At 38.6% G+C, this 17909-nt stretch overlaps 1 protein-coding gene across 4 annotated transcripts in view; it reads right to left on the reverse strand.

The window, feature by feature from the left end:
* Window positions 1-3233: 3233 nt before the first annotated feature.
* Window positions 3234-17909, reverse strand: part of anapc1 (anaphase promoting complex subunit 1) — a 55007-nt gene continuing 40331 nt past the window's right edge. For all 4 annotated transcript variants that reach the window (XM_008428801.3, XM_081616187.1, XM_017309138.2 and 1 more), the window contains exons 44-53: window positions 16163-16249; window positions 15550-15667; window positions 13033-13110; window positions 12867-12934; window positions 12574-12712; window positions 11683-11769; window positions 9016-9111; window positions 8337-8526; window positions 4151-4282; window positions 3234-3728 (exon numbers count right to left, since the gene is read on the reverse strand). In XM_008428801.3, the coding sequence (XP_008427023.1) occupies window positions 3583-3728; window positions 4151-4282; window positions 8337-8526; window positions 9016-9111; window positions 11683-11769; window positions 12574-12712; window positions 12867-12934; window positions 13033-13110; window positions 15550-15667; window positions 16163-16249 (1141 nt within the window). In that variant the 3' untranslated portion in view covers window positions 3234-3582. The remainder of the gene's footprint in view (window positions 3729-4150; window positions 4283-8336; window positions 8527-9015; window positions 9112-11682; window positions 11770-12573; window positions 12713-12866; window positions 12935-13032; window positions 13111-15549; window positions 15668-16162; window positions 16250-17909) is intronic.

Consider the following 17909-nt stretch of genomic DNA (forward strand, 5'->3'; position numbering starts at 1 on the left):
GTGCTGAAAATGTAAACTAATGTAAATGTTAGCCTCGCTAGAACATTTGTTTGAATTTTACTTGGTTTTAAAGAAAATAAAAAATAAAAGAAACATCCGAGTTCTGTCTTTTTAAAGATCTTGAAACACTTCAAGAAATTTAGAAACATTACCATTTGTCTTTTGCTGCACAAAATAATGCAAAATGTCGCTTTGATAAGTTAAGCGTAGGATTAAGATCAGTATGCTTTAGACGGGAGTGTTCATATAGCTTTATAGAGCAGAGTCATAAAGAAGTCTAATATTTAAAATTTTGCTCATCTCTCAGCTCTTGAGTGCTGCTTCGCTTCCACAGCTAAAGCATGGGCACATGGAAACAATCTAAAGCTGCCTGATAGTCTTTTCTTTAATTGCATAAAGCTTTCCGTGGTTTAAAATGGCATAATGCTGCTTTTAAGCAAATTTTTTCCCCTTAGCATCACAGCAACAGGGACGTTAAGACCGTTTTAAGGGATGATCAGCAGAGGCTCCCGACTCCTCCGGCTGTTAAAACACCCACACTTTGATCATCTGGGAGACACCCATGAGCTGTACTGGTATCCTGTTGACTCTGCTTGCTGGTCAATGTCATGTGATATTTCCCTGGCATATTTGCCAAGACGCAATGACTGGAATGGGATGCGTTTCTAGGAAACCGCAGGCATATTAAACAGCCGAGTGCAACGCGCTGGAAGCGTGACCATCTTACAAGTCTCACTGCATGATGCTATGCGCCCAAGTCAGATGTAACGGTGGAAAGGTCATATGTTGGCATGCAAAGTATTTATCAACTTTACATAAAACCTGGATGGATACAAGTAAAAAGGGGGGCAAATTGACTTATGTTTTTATCAGGTCTTTGTTACTTCCACATATGGTATTGACCACTGCCAACCAGGAAATCGTCACAAGTTTCAGCCATCTTGACTTTGATCTTTCCATTTTTCACCCAAAGTCAAGTGTTAATCACTTCATCTGGCAGTAATACTGATGTCGAAAGCTAATTTCAGGCAGTTCGTCTATTTAGAGTTTGGTTTCGTCACAAACGCTGCATGAAAATGTATCAACTCTATAGCAGATCAAGTGTGTGGAGTGATTTTTTAAAATATTTTTTTAATTACCAGAACTACTAATGTGATTTCTCTTAAGCCTCGTGACAAATCTACCTGACAATTTTTTCTTTTATTAGCATTGTTAGCAGTGTTGGAGGGAGTCAGTTTTATCTGCGTCTGACGTGTCTGTAGCGACTGACTTCAAAATTAACAAAACCTCGAGAAGGTAAACCAGATTTCTGCTGCTCATAAAGAACCTCCTAACTCGGAACACGAAAGATGTGAAATTTGATTTCTGTGCGTCTAACGTCGTTGCAGGAAACAAACGGTACTGGCAATGATGAAAAGAACGTGAAGCATTGTTGTTTAGGTGGAGTCAACTACCATGTCAAGCCTTTGCCCAAACAATCCTGAGTGATGAAAAAAGCCAGGAAGTAAGACACAACAGAAATACCCACAAACGTTTCCTTGTGTCAAAGATTCCTCCACTCTCCTCGAGCTCTGACAGTCTCTTCCTTTTAAAGCCTCTGGAATCACGTGGATCCGGTCTGGATGCCTTTTCTGGCGTTATTAACCACTTCTTCATACTTTGTGCAGCCACGGAGACAACGGAGTCTAAATATGGGTGGATCACCCAATTTAAGGTTTAATAGACTCTTAAGATCTCACATGTCTGGCAGAACAGAGAATAAGCTTCAACGTGAAGAGAAGAACACCCAAAACACACAGAAAAGTCCCTAGTTAAACATAGCTTGGTACACAATAAAGTGAGCCCAGCTGCAATATGCATCAAGCCTAACTAGCACCGAGTTAAAGGAAGTCTCTTAGCAAAACAAACACTTTGGACCACTAGTTTCCTACGGGAATGAAGAGCTGCTCGTTGTGTGGCAGTTCTGGGACAAGGGTGTGGACCACTTGTTTGTTCGGATGTTTTCCATTTGCTCTGGAATGTTCTCCAAGCTATTGGTTAAGAGAGATCCAGAACTGCAAGCACACACACAGCACATCTTCCCACACACACAAACCAACCACATGATATAAGGATTTCTGTGCTCAGTAGAAGCATCAAGATTAAAAAGCTTATAGTATCGAAGTACCGGGACACGTAATAGGACTTGCAAAGAATCGGTTAAGGAAAATTCAACAGGACTCATTAAATAAGAATGTTCAGCAGTCTGATTAGCATTTACATCTTGGAGAAAATGAAACCGCTCATCAAAACTATGTAGCTGAACTACAACTGGCAGCAGCTAGAGAAGCAGCTTCGATCTGCGTGACTGGAATTCTTCTTTCAAAGCCAAGTTTCAAGCATGTACAGTATGCAATAATTCCTGTGCTGCTTGCACAGACCCCGCTGGTCTCGGGATTCAGGTTGTTGCCTAAACAAATCCTTTTCATGTGACTGAAAATGTCTGATAGTATCAGAAAGTGTTGGAATGTGTTCTATGCAGCAGAAAAGACAGAAGAAACTGTTTCCTGAGAAATTTGGGATTTTTTTTTTTAGTTTTCATAGAAAATCATTATTTTAACCAGTCGGATGCTTGTGTTGTGGTCTGCTGACTGTTTTATGGTGTAGTTTAATAAAACTATTTTATGGATTCCAAGAATGATTTCAGTGCTTCCCAATGTTGACTGATGGATTCTCAAGAAGTAAACCAAAAAGCTGCTTTCTGTGTCATACTGAAAAGATTTCAGTCAAGGCACCAAAAAGGTTTTCATTAACACAGCTACCAGGTTAGATCCTAATATCAAAAATGTTATTTTCTTTAACAAGTGTTAAATAAATAGTCCACAAAAAAAAAGAACTGAAAGGAAAAAAAAAAGAATGTGATAACTTCAGGCTCAAAGGCATCATTTTGTTTCGAGGCACAAGACAAAAGCACGGACCTCAAAGTCTGCTTCTTCCCAGAACAACAACAAGTAGTGACTACAGATTTGCATCTCTGCTTTGGAAGTCGAGGGGAATCCTTTCATGTGGGGAACCACCAGAAACAACTCAACAACATGTCTTCATCTCTGAATAACTTCAAAGTGCATTTATCTTGACCACAGGGATGAAATGCTGCCAACACCACTCTGGCATCTGTGCTAAATAAACAAGACGTGACAGAAAACTGAGCATGGTATAGAAAAAATAAAAATAGACACAAAAAGACCACAATGTTTACAGGTATTTTCTCTTTTATTGTCATGCCTTACTTTTGGTGCTCTTTGATGAAAGATGCTGGACTCAGTCCCACAATAGATCAGTTGCACCATAAAATTGGTGCGTATGCAGCATGATTGCTGCAGTTTTACTTGTTACGCCATAAAAAATGCAAAATACATCACTAGCATATAAAAAAAACGTACATTAGTTATTCCATTTAACGGAGGTTTAAAGTCTATATTTTCCAATTTTTTCACTGCAACACTGAAGGTGTCACAATTTGACACTTTTGTTTTCCCCACCTCTTCTTGCAACACAAGGCTGAGCTGCATCCCTGAGATTCAAACTGACTAGCGTGGAGCATCAGGATGAAAATGCTTGCAGGGGGAACAGCAGGGACTGCGATCCAGATGCAGGACTCAGGAGGATGGGCACCAGTCTCAACAGGTCTCTCAGAGGGATGCCCAGCTGGCTGCTACGCAATAATAAATCTGCAAATGAGTTGCAGCCTGCAAGGAAACACAAGACAGAGTCATTTCCAACGGAGCCATCTGCATTTACTCTCATATTGCAACTTGCAAGCCCTGCTAGTGTAGTTATTTCAGATGCTAAATTATTAAAATCTAGGTTTTTCAGTAGATTAGCATGCTAGCATGATGCATCTCAGTGGCTGTGTAAGATAAAAGTCTCAAACAGAAACTAAAGGCGGATTTGCAGGTTGTGACTTGAAAAAAATTCCAATTTTCATTTTTAAAACTGTGCATAGAAAGGTCTCTATACAATCCTATTCATTAAGTAAAAGCAATTCTTGTAGTTTTCAAAAAGCATGTTCGTAAACACAGGATATACACACTACATAAACACTAAGGCAGTTTTCTGCAAACATGTCTATCTGTGTGTGTGTGTGTGTGTGTGTGTGAGAAAATCTTACCCTCCAGGTTTGCTTGCGTATTTCTGAAGCACGGGATGGACCGGTAAACCAGAAAGCAGGCCAACATGACGGACTGAGCGTCCCTGGACAGAACCTCGCCCCTCATGTAGGAACTCACCACTGAGCTGTGGTCTAAAAGAAGGCAGAAAAAATAACAAAACACAGATTTCACCAGACATCACGCTTCATAACCGCCACACAAATCTTGATCTGCTTTTATTTTAGTTATCAATTATAATGTTAATATGGGAGTATTTCAGTCAGGCAGCGGCTGTTTGATGTGCTAAGATGCGTACTGGAAACTACTAATAACTTACAGAGAGACAGATTATGCTGCATGCAGAGTACTTCCTGTCGTCTTCCTCATATGGCGCACAGAGTTTTTTAAATTAACTTAACTAACATTTGCAAGTCAAAGCTGACAGACGCAGCGACAGATGTGGCATACAGAACCCCTTAGAAATCTATAGCACTATTATGTTTCTAATTAGGAAGAAAGACAATTTTAGGGTGACATGCCGTGTTGGAATACAGATCCTAAACTGTTTCTGGAAAAAGGAAATCCTTGTAAATAAAAATCCTACCAAACAGGTGGCTTCCATCAGGCTCAAACAAACATTCGGCAGAGGCAATTGTAATTGCAACACAAACACACATTTTTTACATGTTGAAATGTTACTGTGAAATGGATCTAAAAAAAAAAAAAAATAGATGAACTGAGAAATCAGCTTGTGACTGGAAACCTTCTAACTCGAAATTCAGATTTTCGTCCAATCACAGAACAAATCAGAGCCAAAACCTCGAAGTCAAGCTAGCAGCACTCTTCACTGTTATTCACAGAAAAAGACTGATATATTCATTACAACCATCTCTTTTAAATGTGAAGAAGCACTTTTGGAAAAGTATTTACTACAGAGGCATGTAGGTTTCAGTGTTTTGATACATAAGTTCATCCTTTGCAGCTCTGATTGTTTCTTACTAAACTTCTTTTGGGCACAAAATATCGACAGAGGTCAATTCATACCAACCTTTTGGACGTTTAGCGTAAATGGTGAATCAGTGGAAACCGTGAAGCTTAGACTGAGTAAAGTCAGGATCTGGTATTTTCAGCATCAGTCAGGTGTTTAAAAGGAGTGAGAGGAAACACAGAGATGTAAGAAGCAAACTGGATAAAAAAAAAAAAAAACGTGTGGGAAATGGCTGCGGTTTATCCAGGCTGCAGGATAGTGAGAGAGAGCAAGACTTTCAGCAAAAAAACCCAAAACAAAATAAAAAAAAAAACAGGGCAAAACAAAGATGCTTGATTTTATCATTTTGAGCCTTCAGCTTAGATAAGGATTGCCAGTTGCTTGGTAATATACACAGAGACTAGTGTTTACAGTTTGTAATGCTAACTATGCTAACATAAGATGGCAAAGATTGTTGAAAACTACAGAATGATTGTCTTGTAAATTATTACACTCCTGTTCATTTTTTTAAAAAAAGGTCCATTAAGAAGCTGTTAATTTGAGCTATTAAAACAAAAGATGGCTAGAAAATAAAGATTGGGACATAAAAAAAAAACCAGATCAATTGCAATTATAAAACTCATCAAGACTTTCTGGAAAGGTTTTTTTTGTATATCTTGTTGAAAAGCCATTTCAAACTTTTACATGCAAGTGATTCTAGGGGAAACATTTAGATTGTTTGTATATAAAATTCCCGCAGCACTGGCTTCTGGGAAAACTGTGCAAACAAAAACACTAAAAAATAAAGTTGCTGCACACGTTTCATTTATGGAGAGTTGCAGAGAAGACCAACATTCTTGATCCATGAAGTAAAGTCACTGTACTTCCTTCCAGCAATGACCCACAACTAGCTGGTTAATGAATGTTTAAACTAAGAGCAAATTTCAACTCCTTTTATGACGGAAACATCACCTGTTTCCCACGACTTGGATTGAGTGCTTTCTTTCTTCTTTCCTGAAAGTGTTTGTGTTCGCTGGTTTAGTTATGGAATGTGTGTTTGGGTGTACGTGCCGTCTGTTTGTCCTCTAAACTATGACATTCATGCGCTACACCCTGCACATAAAAAACAAGTGGAAACACATCCACCCTGCGACACCACTGCAAATAAGGGCCGCAGACACGTGTCGAGCGCTGACAGGGTTAAAATTAGCAATAGCGTTTCTCTCGCATGCGCTCAGCAAACAGGAATGCTACGGCCACCTGGTAGTTTATTGGCGAAACAATACCAGCTGTCACATCGAAATAATCTGCAACAGTTGACTTTAGTCAGCTGAGTGCCGTCACATGACATCCTGCTGACTTTGGCTACAGCACAAGTCATCAGAATGCCTTTCAGCAGCAATAGTACCTGCTGTGAAGTGCAAAGGCTTCACTGACATCCTGTTGCAGATGGAGAGGACCAATAAAGAGAGGTGCGAGATGCTGATCGCTGCCTATGCATTACGCAGGAGAATTTGGAGACGTTCCAGATCAGATTTAGCTGGAGAAAATGGAGATTACCATAATTTGCTCAACTTTGTAAAAACAGTCACCGTAAATTAGTTCAGGTAAAAAGAGCGTTTAGCAATGTTCCGCAACTAATGGCTTTACGTACAAAGAAAAATGTAACTAAAAGGAGGAAATCAGTCGGGAACTTGATGCAAAGTGTGCTTTCTGAGACAGAAGATTGGCGGAACTCATTACCTGCAGTGTAATGACATCATACCACCATTAAATGGAGGTTGCTTGTCTGCTTGCCCCCCCTCCCAGCTAACCGACTGAAGACTAGCTCTTCAGATGCCATAGGACTCAGTTACGGAAAACACAACTCAAGTTTTGAAGTCCTTCATTTTCATTGTCGTGGATCATTTTTTAGACTTCCACCTCTGTGTTTTGCATCAGCACATTATCAAAACTCTGTACTGCTAATGTTCAGTCATCTTCATGTTTTTACCTTCTTTAGTCGAACCTGCCCAGTTGAACACACAGCTTTGGGTTATGGACACATATTGGCAGTTCAATATTAAACTTTATTAGTGAGCAGCAGATTATTAAAATGAATGCAGAAGGAGAGTGGGAGTCGGTGAAGGGAAGATTTTTGTGACGGTTACAGTTTTCTGTTCTTTGGGGAGTTAGTAAGACAAAATCAGCAGATTACCATCAGAAAAAAATTTAATTACTGAGAAACCAACACAAAGTTTAAGAGGATTAATAACATTTTAGTACGTGAGTGAATTTGCCAGCAGTATTGGAAGGAACTGGCCATCAAATAACTAAATCCCAAAACATAAATATGTTCCTTATTAAACTTATCTAAAAGACTGTTGCTAGAGGTGTGTCAATCGATCGGCCACCAATCATAATCGGCCGATTTCTGAGAAAAAGTGTATGATCGGTGATCGCCGATCACCGTCTCTTGTTGCAGATCACCAAAGCCGATCACATTCATCTCACTTCGCAGCCTGCGTGTGCGGCTGATTTCCTCTTTCCTTCACACGGCGCAAGCGCGCAGCAACAAATCCTGTCCTGTGGAACTATAACGCTCTGAGAGTGAATGGGGACGTTTGCGTGTTGCGACGGAAAATTACCTCAAGGGTGAAGCACGTCACAATGCATCAACACAACGAATCTAATATGGCATTTAGAAAACAAACACTTGATGGAGTTTGGCTACACCGAGGCTCGATGCAGAAACAAAAGGACATCAGGAGCGGCCGGTAAAGCAGCGCACTTCTACACTCACTCACCTGGATTAATATCACGGTCAGAAAGCTAAACAAATGACCCAAAAATAATTCAAGTTTTCGAGCTGGCGGTGAAAGATGCTGGTTCTGCTCTTACTCTTGGACTGCTGCTACGCGCTGCTAGTAGTAATATTTCACAGACGGAGCGCCGCTCGACCTCCACCAGACAGTGAACTCTCACACTGAACAGCTGCTTTAAGCTGCAGCTTGTAACTTAAAAGATTTTAGATATGTATTAAAATATGTCTAAATTAGGTGAATTTATTGCCAGATAATCTCTCCATTTTGCCAGATAACATAATATAATTTATACGTAAAGCGAAAAATGATTTCCGTAAAGTCATTCCAGGTGATTGGCAGAAATCGGCCTCATGGGTGATCGGTATCGGAATCGAGAGCAAAATACCTGATCGGAGTGTCCCTAATTGTTACAGATCCATTAAAGCATCCATTCACCTTGAAGCCAGTTGTCCAGCACCACGTCAACTGCATTCTTCATGACGGGAAGAAACTCGGAGGTTAGCAGGGTGTCATGTTTGTTTGCAGGACTTCGCAGCATCCGGCCGTCCCACAACTCCACCACCAGACGCAGCTGCCACAAGGGGAAGGTCTGCTGAAGGTCACCCTGACGCAGAGCCCCAACGGCCTGAAAGAAAAAGGTGAAACGGACGACCCTCGAAAACCTTTCAGATAAGAATGTGGTAGTTTTTCGGGTGTGTTGTGATGCAAATAGGAACAGCTGAATTGCCCAGTCGGCTGCTGCCAAGTGAGTGTCTATTGGGATGGCATCTTTGTGTCATGTTGGAGAGGTTTTAATTGGTGTGATTATCAATCTGACAAATTGCCTGTAAGAATTGAGTTTTTTTTATTTCCGTTTCAGTGTCAAAAAAGCGAATTAAGACATCAGAAAATAAGTCAATATTTTTTCAAACTTTTTTCTTTCCATACTTTTTCAGACTGTGTGTCAACACTGCTAAAACCAAGAACTAAAGAATCTATGAAAGTTATTGAACACAATAAAAAGTTTTGAACATTTTTATTATTCATGACAATATATTTGCTCTACGACCAGCTGCTGTCACACAATGTAAAACAGAAATGCGTGTGTGTGTCCTGTGCTGAGTAGGTGTGTTACCTGCTCAATAGCGATATATGTTGGCAGCATCTCCGGACACTCTTGTGTGACGCACTCGTACAGCATTGCCGAGAACAACATGAGGCTATCCTCCCTCTGTCGAAACAACAAAACATCCATGCACGTAGTTACTGTTTACTGTTAGCATTTCTGTACTAACGACTCTGCCGTCATCAACGTCCCCCTACTTCTTCATTTGTTTTCCGCATTTATGAATGATAGTTCCCATTTCCTGTTGTTATTTCTGCCTGCTGAGCATGAAACACATGTTGACATTGTGGAGCCAACGACTGCATTCATATTTGTTCTTGCAGACTAAAAATGACTTTTCAGACATCGCTTAGGGGTCAGCAGCTCACGGCTCTGGAGCCAGATGTGGCCGTTAGGCTAGAAATGCAAAAGAACTGACCAATGCTTTAAAATGTAAAAATAATAATAAAAAAATAAAGTATGCTAGCTTCAGCAGCCTTTCCAAGCTGTTTTCAACATTTCCACAAAAATAGCACAAATGGTGTAAGGAATATTCTTAATGAAGTTTTATTTTTTGCCAATAGTTTGCAAACTATTCTCATTTTTGATATTCAAGAAAAACCTGAGCGTCCCATTTGGGGTTTCTGCAGTTTTCTCCAACTCAAATTTAAAACTTTTTAAGACTATTTAAGACTAATGTGAGTCAAGACCTGTATTGCCAAACAAATGCATAAACATCGTCCAGCCAACTGGCAATAAATGTACACTGACCCACGATGGATGCAAAAAAGCTAACTAGCCAGCAAGCAAGGGAATGTTAGCAGAGAGCCACATAGTGCAATGAATATGTCAACATGTGACTCAAAATTTTGCCTGGCAGAAAAGTTCCATGGTGTAACCCCCTTTCCCCTCCTATAAATGTACAATATTAAATAGTCCTGCCAAGATAAAATTTAAGACCTCTGATTGACTTATTTAAGGTTAATTTAAGACATTTTAATGCCTTCATTTCAGACACAGAAATTTAGGACTTTATGGATGTCTGGGCTCCCTGCCACAGAAGGAAATTAAACCCATAAACAGAAATAGAACAGATTTTAATTTAGAAATCTAAACTTTTCCTACACTAGATATTATACAAATCAAGCTATTTTGCTGCAAAGAATCGTGTTGCTTTTGAGTCTCGAAACAAATATTTAATTGGACCAAAGACCAAAGGAAAAAATTTAAATAAAATAGCTCTTAGGGTCGTAAAAGTGGCTTGTTAGTCAAACTTGAAGTTTCTTTTTATTCAACAGAGAAAGAGCCATAGATGAGAACAGAGTCTAAGTGATTTGCTTGCATGAGCAAGTAAACAGTTTTCACAATTACAATTATATTAGTCAAAGTGATTTATTTATGTTCATACATCTCCCAGAGTGCAAGTTATTTCATGCCAACTTAAAAACAAAAATCTTGCAATTATCTGCAAGGAATCCTCCATTTTGATACAAATGCCGCGTGGGGGTTGGCGGCAGGAGGAAAACATACGTTATCTTCATTTACAAACGGTCACAGTTATGCTTCGATGTGATGCGTTTCCTCCCATTTTAGAGCTGAAGCTGAAACTGCAGGCCTCTAATCCACCCAATTAACCTGATGTCACGATGAAGCAGCCCACCTCTTTCTCAGAAAATAGAGGTCAAGTGATTAATAATCAGACTTCACATCCATCTGTCCACTTTAAAACAATTAAAATGAGTGTGTGCAGGGTGTAGCACATATGAAGACACTTTGCTTAAAACAGAAGAAAAACTGATTTTAAAAACATTAACTGTGCTTATGATGGGGGAAAAACCCAGATGTTGTTACATTAAAGCTTTGCACATGGTCTCGCCATATAGTTTGGGCGATCACAAGATAAACATTGGTGGTCTTGAATGAAAAGCCTTGATAACTATCGCCATCACATCCGTGACACAAATTCAGCAAGAAATCTCATTTCACAACGAATGGATTATTTGAGCATTTACAGGCTGTGGATCTTTGGTAAACAGACAGGAAGTTGTTTAGCTCTACTGAAGGATGACCAAGCAGTCTGTAGCAGCCGCTTTAAGTTTGTCATAAATCCACAATCACATGTTTGCACTTATCCAAGGACCACACGTGTTTTTCAGATAAAACTGGAACATGCCTCCCCACCTCTTTAAAATCAGCATTTATGATCTCAGGCAAGATTCGTTAATCATTAAAGTTGTCAGATTCTCTCTAATTGTGTTTATTTGGAGTTCAGTTTTATTACCAACGGCTTGTTCCTCTACGTATTTATATTTTGTTTAAAAGGCGCCTTAAACTGATGATATGAATGTTGGATAACATGAATCCAGGTTGAGATATGGGTATGAATAGGAAAATACCACATCTGAAAACAACTTCATTTGAAACCCCAGGTAGTTTCTGTCTGGACTAACCCAAGAAGTTTCCAGTGATTCAGTAAAACCCCAGATAAAACTGAAACATGGCTCACAGTTAAATTTGTTTTCTAAAGAAATAGGTTTTTTTTGTTTGTTTTTTTTAGTTAGAGGTCCCTTTGGCTATGCTGCAGAAAAACAAACACAATAAGTCAAGTCCTTTCCACCTGATAACCCAAAGATTTTACAAACCCAGCGTCAAACTGTCTCAAGCTCCAAATATCTCCTTGCTTGGTGTGAAACTTACAGATTTCAGTCCTTCTGAGGTTTTACAGAAGAATTCAGCAAAGGAGATGAGAGCAGGCTCTGAGGTGAAGGTAGAAATGGCTTCAGGCTGCAAACAAAACAAAAAACAGAAACTCATTTTCTACCCAAAAGAAAAAAGAACTTAACAACTAAGATTGGGCTTTAGGTTTTAAAATAATAGTTCTCAATCCTTGTGGTAGTCCAGTTTTGATATATATTTTTTACTTAATGACAGTCTCATTAAGTGGTTGATTCATGAGCACATGAACCAACAACAACAACAAAAAAAAGCAAAATATAAGCCGGCACATGTAGGAAGGAATGACTTTTTGGACAAAATCCTGTTCGAATAAGATTTTAATAAAATAGAACAAAAAGGAAAACACTGAAGGCAGGCAAGGAAGGTCCTCAAGGACAAGTAAGAAAACAAACTGCATATTTTTCCCCTGCAGGTGTATTGACAGAACATACAGACGCCATGAGGTAAGCAGTAATGGTCTGTCAGCTGCAGAGCTGACAGACCATTACTGAACCTGCAGCGGCAACCTGCCAAGCTTGGACAAAATTATTCTCTATAGGGGGGAGGAGACAAAACTTTCCACTCAATACCATTCACCTCTCAGCCTGTTGTCAAAATCTACATACTAGATTGAATGTTTAATGCTAAATATTACATTCAAAGTAACACAAATTGCTCTGTTGGATTAGAAATCCAGCTAGAATGTACCTTTTTTTGTTCCAAGACTGTTTCTTTAAACACTTTACAATGTTTTCAACAAATCATCTTTAACTGTATTCAGCCATTATGCCTTATACAGGCCCCTACACTTATTAAAAATTTTTGTAATTATTATGATTTGCCAGAATCTCTGTGAAAACCTCTGTCGTTTACCTTGAAGGCCGTGACTCCAGAGTTTCGGTGGCTCACGGCCGTGGCCAGCAGGCTCTTCCAGCCCTGGGGGTCATCTTTGTAGGGCAGCTGTCCAGCCCGCAACTTCACATACAACACGCCATCTCTGACCAGGATGGACCTAAAAACAGAAAGAAAATAAAAACCAAACATTTGGTTTTTAGGTTGAGATCATCTCAACCTAAAAACGAGCAATACGACTAGAATGAAAAAAAGGCTAGAAACGTGAAAACTTGAACCTTGTTCCCAAAAAGTTCAGTTCTGCCTATACTTACTTTAGATGCTGAGTTTCTTTGCTGAGGTCGAGAGACAATTCCCAGTATCGTGGCCCCTTTACTTTTACCTTAACAGCAAACAAAGGGGCTAAAAGGCCTTTCAATGATGTGTCTAATGCTAATTTAGTTTTGTTTGCCAGAAAGAAAAGATTCAACTCTGCTTTACCTGTTTGAGAAGGTGAAGCTCAGGAAGGAGGGTGGGAGCCATCAGTTCCACTGTCGTCTCATTATACCACTTGGTTTCCTAACGAGAACAACAATTGATCAAGCAAACTTTATCATATTATGCGAGTCATGAGCTGAGAGAAACCCTGCTCAGGTTTGTTAAAACAACTAAGATGCATCAAAATAGGCAATCAATTTTGACAATTATTTTGTGAAAACCTATGGATGGTGACAACAGAATGGCTCAAACTATGGTGGTGTGCCATAATTAACATTTTGAAAATAATTGTTACATCTATCTTATATTTTATCTTTTATAAATTAAATGGACTACAGTGCTGTAGTCTTCAGATCTCTCTCGTTCGTCTGCAGGTGTGCCTGTACTGGATGTTGCACTGAATCTCGTCTGTAGGTCAAACTGAGATTTCTGCTGAGAATGAAATTAAAGTGACGGGACGCCAACGGCAGTGCTAAATACAAACAGCGACCTCAGCTTTTATCCTTTAATCCTCCTTCAGCTGAGGAGCCGCCACAAAAAAAACTGGAACAATGAAAGAGTATTTCAATTAATTCAGAAAAATCTATGTATATATATATATATATATATATATATATATATATATATATATGCACCTGTGGTCAACAAACACATACTTGTATCTAAAGTATGGGTGCATAAATAAATCGGCTGATACTTGCAGGAGAAACCGATCTCATCTACCGGCGCAAAGGTCTGAAAATCAGCCGTTGTCTTTTGAGAGAAGTCAGACTAATGGACCCGTCCACCTGGTCAAGTCTGTGGTCAACACTAATCACCCCTCTGTTGCCAACTTAGCAACTTTTCAGATGTAAATATAAATACATAAAAATTTGCAGCCAAAAGGTTCGGTGATCGGCCAGAACAAAGCAATCGCTAAACCCATAATCTGAACCTGCACTTTGCATCTCAAGATGTTCAGCAGGTTTTTGATGGTAGAAGAGAAACTTTTCCAGAGCTCTGTTTTTGTTAGCTCCATTCAGAAGCATAAATTTAAATGCTTACAACACATTTATTGAAGTTATTTATACAGTGGCAATTTTATATAGTCCAAAAACATGACTGTCAGGTTTAATTGGCCTCTCCAAATTGTCCCTAGGTGTGAGTGTGTGTGTGTGGATGGTTGTCTGTCTCTGTGTTGCCCTGCAACAGACTGGCGACCTGTCCAGGGTGACCCCGCCTCTTGCCCGGAATGTTAGCTGGAGATGGGCACCAGCAACCCACTAAGGGACAAGGGTGTAAAGAAAATGGATGGATGAATGGAAATTTTATATAGAGAACCTGATTTATTTTTCTCTTTAGGTAATAAATGTTGGGAAAACAAATATCTTCCCATATTCTATTCCCTTTCTATTCTATTCTGCTTTAAATCAACATCCATGCTTTTTTTAGACTTTTTGTTCCAACTGTGATGCCACTTCTGAATTATTTTATTTTAAGCACCAAGCACTTTATTTGAACTTAACTCTGAGATTTTTGAGAAATTGCCCAACACATTTACAGTGACCAAGTTCTGGTTTTCCCACAGGTTTTGTAACAAATTATACGGTGTTTGGATTATTTGTGATACTCAGTACAAGTACTTGTAAACTGAAATATTTTACAATATTTTCTGTATTAATAAAAATACAGGGGAAATGAAAAAAAAAACTGTACTTGATGACGCACATGAAGCCACAGTGACGTGAACTAAGAGACCAGCAACAAAACCGGGCGACAGAGAACACAATGGGCTCTGTGTTTTGACACATTGGCTTTGTGTATCGGTTTTTACTCTGGAAACCTTTTCAAATAATTCCCTTTGAGGCAGAATAAATACATGCCATGCTGTGTATTCAATATAATTTCAGTTCCTCAAAGTTGAAGCAATGATTGCGAGACTAAAATACTGAGGTTTTTCATGAACAGAAGTGAGTTTCATTCATATTTTCTCCAATTTTTAAGAATCAATCTTCACGCACGTTTGAGAAATGTGTGCAAAATGGGAAAAAATGATTTCTCCGTGATGCAAACATTCTGTCTTTTGATCATTTTGTATTATATTTTATTATTTTACGAATAAGAGGACAGAACGAGAACTGATAATAGGGAACACCATACGAGGTAGCCAGAAAACCTCATAAGAAAACATGAAAATTTGACTTCTGTGATTCAATATAATCTTTTATTTAAAATACTAGATTAAAATAATGTACGTGGTCATACGTGATTAAAATAAATATAAATCTTGTCAAAACGTAGGAAAATTAACCAATAGAAACGACTTAAAGCAGAAATTTGGTTTTACAACTGAAACATGAATGGTGACTATATGGCTAAAGATATAGCCATATATCTTTAGCCATATAGTCACGCTGCCTGAACAACACTCATTTTTAAGTGTTGTTCAGGCAGCTTTTTATTAAAGACTTGAGACAAAAAACAAAAAAAAACCAGCTCATATAATCAATTATTGTTTTTGGGAGTGTGACGTTCACTGACCTTGTAAGTGACCTCTAACAGAGCATAACAGGGCTTCAGAGAGTCGACGTCCACAGGAACTATGAGCCGGGGTTCTGCAGCCAACACGGCCAGGTGCCGCAGGGCCTGCAGGTGATAGCTGCACCAACAACATCCACCCAGTTTTCAGTTAAATACACAAAACAAATGAAAATGAGAAAGAACTGTCATTTTTCTGAACTTATTTTGTTTATAACAGACAGTAGAAGTATTTTCATATTGCAAAGATGGCAATGAAATGGTCCTTTTTGAATGTAGTTTTTTTTTTTATTCTAATATTTTAAGTTCTGAGGAAGTGTATCGACTTTTAAAATGCTCAATATTTTTTACTAGAAACTAAAGTTGCGAAGTGAAAAATCTCAATTCGCTGGAAAGTAATTTAAATGAATGTTTTGCCACCTTCAAGCTTATTCTGGCAAATGTAGAAAAGCTAAACATGCGCTTTGTCATTCTGTTCAAGACTGTAGGAACCCTGACAACTGTGTGTCCATTTTCAGGTACATCCAGGAATGCCTGGTATTTAAAAAAGTTTGGTTTTTACATGCAGGGATTTTCTCTGTGTCCAGCAGTGCGTTTAAAAAGGTTTTGGTCTTACCGGTTGTCAGTGCTGTGAGCAGGAAAGTGGGGGTACAAGGCACACAGTAGGGCAGCAATGGCTGAGTTGGAGGTGCTGAGGGTGTATCTACGACAAAGGACAAGATGACAAACCTTAAGATGCACTCAGAAAAAAGATTTGCATCGAAATAATAAGTTTTGTGGTATAAACTCAGAACATAATTCATATAGTAAAGACATTGCAAGTCAAGCAACAGTTTGATGAGTTTTACTCAACATAATGGAACAATTTTATATTTTGCATCTCCATTTTTAATTAAAGAAGGTGCTGCATCATAATCGACAAAATCAAAGGTCACAGCAGTGCCTCTTAAACATAATGACAGAGTGTCCGTTTTAACTAATTGGATCATTATCCTAATGTCAAGCTGCACAGTGGAAAGTTGCAAGGCTAAAACAGGTCACATCTGAGAGTGTTTAGTAACAGAGGTAAGGAATGTCGCTCTTCAGTTAATGACTGTTTGCCAGTTTTAATGTATTCAAGCTTACAATTGAACCTGTGATTCAACAGTGGATCTTCACAGCTGTTTGAGGAAGAGAGTCATGTGGAAGACCGACACCAATTCACAATCGATGCAACACTATCCTTTGTGATGAAAGATTTTGACAAGAACAAGTAAATGCACCTCTTCAGTAGGACTGTAGGACTTAAGGAATTGTTGTAGATTTTATTGAGTAGTTTGCTAAGTTAAAGCACGTCAGTTTAAAAGTGCAGTATTGTAGTTTAAAACGGGAAATTTTCCGTAACCGTTGCTCGACATCTGCGACATTATTCTTTCAAACCTGCAACTAAAAGTATTCGGCACTTTTACTTTTGGCTGAACATACAAACTTTTTATCAAAGCAATAAAAACAGATATGCATAAAAGTTGGTACGTAAGTGGGATCAGATGATTTTAAACTTGATCATCCCTGGCCAGTGACCGACCAATTGGAAAATAAAAAATAAAATAAAATAAAAAATCTGAATATTTTCTGAGCAGTGAACACACCACACCTAATCAGGCTGCATTAACAACACTCTTCAGTGTGGATGTTGCTACTGGGACAGTGAAATGTTTACAAGGTTCTTAAAACTGAAATCGGATGAAGCACAAAAGTGCTTCTAGAACCTGAAATTAAACTTCACTTTCAATGACAAATTGAGGAAATGATCATACAGGCTGCAAAAGAGTGAGAGAGAGCAAGACTTTTAAAAACGGGTAACAAAGGCTCAACAAATTCAAGTCAAATTGCTATGTTTTGTTCTTTCAATCTTAACTTTGTATGGAACATGCTGGGTTTGAAAATGTTTGCAAACATTTTGAAATTTTAGATTTAAGATAGGGGTCTACATTTTCTAGGTAATACATGCTTCAAATATACTCCATAATCAAACCAGATATCAAAAATCAGTAACAAAATTCAAGATGTTATACTTCAATCCTGCAAATGAAGATGCAGTCATGTGTTTTTCTTTACTTGCCCTTGTGACAAAATGTTGCCAAAGTGACTATAAAAACGAATGTTTCCGACCCTATCTTTAAGGTTTATTTTATTAAATAAAACACTTCCAGGGGTGACTGCAAGTCTGGACACCATGCATGTGTTTTTGGTGAAAAAGGAACCAATTTTAACTTTAGTTTCCTCTTAAAACTAAATAACAGGAAGAGAAATTAACTGAGCAAACAGAAACAAAGTGAGCAGAAGAGGAAAAACAGCGCGGAAAACATGCAAGATAAGCAATG

Source organism: Poecilia reticulata, chromosome 15 (genome assembly GCF_904066995.2).
Source record: "Poecilia reticulata chromosome 15, P_reticulata-male-v2, whole genome shotgun sequence".
NCBI lineage: Eukaryota > Metazoa > Chordata > Actinopteri > Cyprinodontiformes > Poeciliidae > Poecilia > Poecilia reticulata.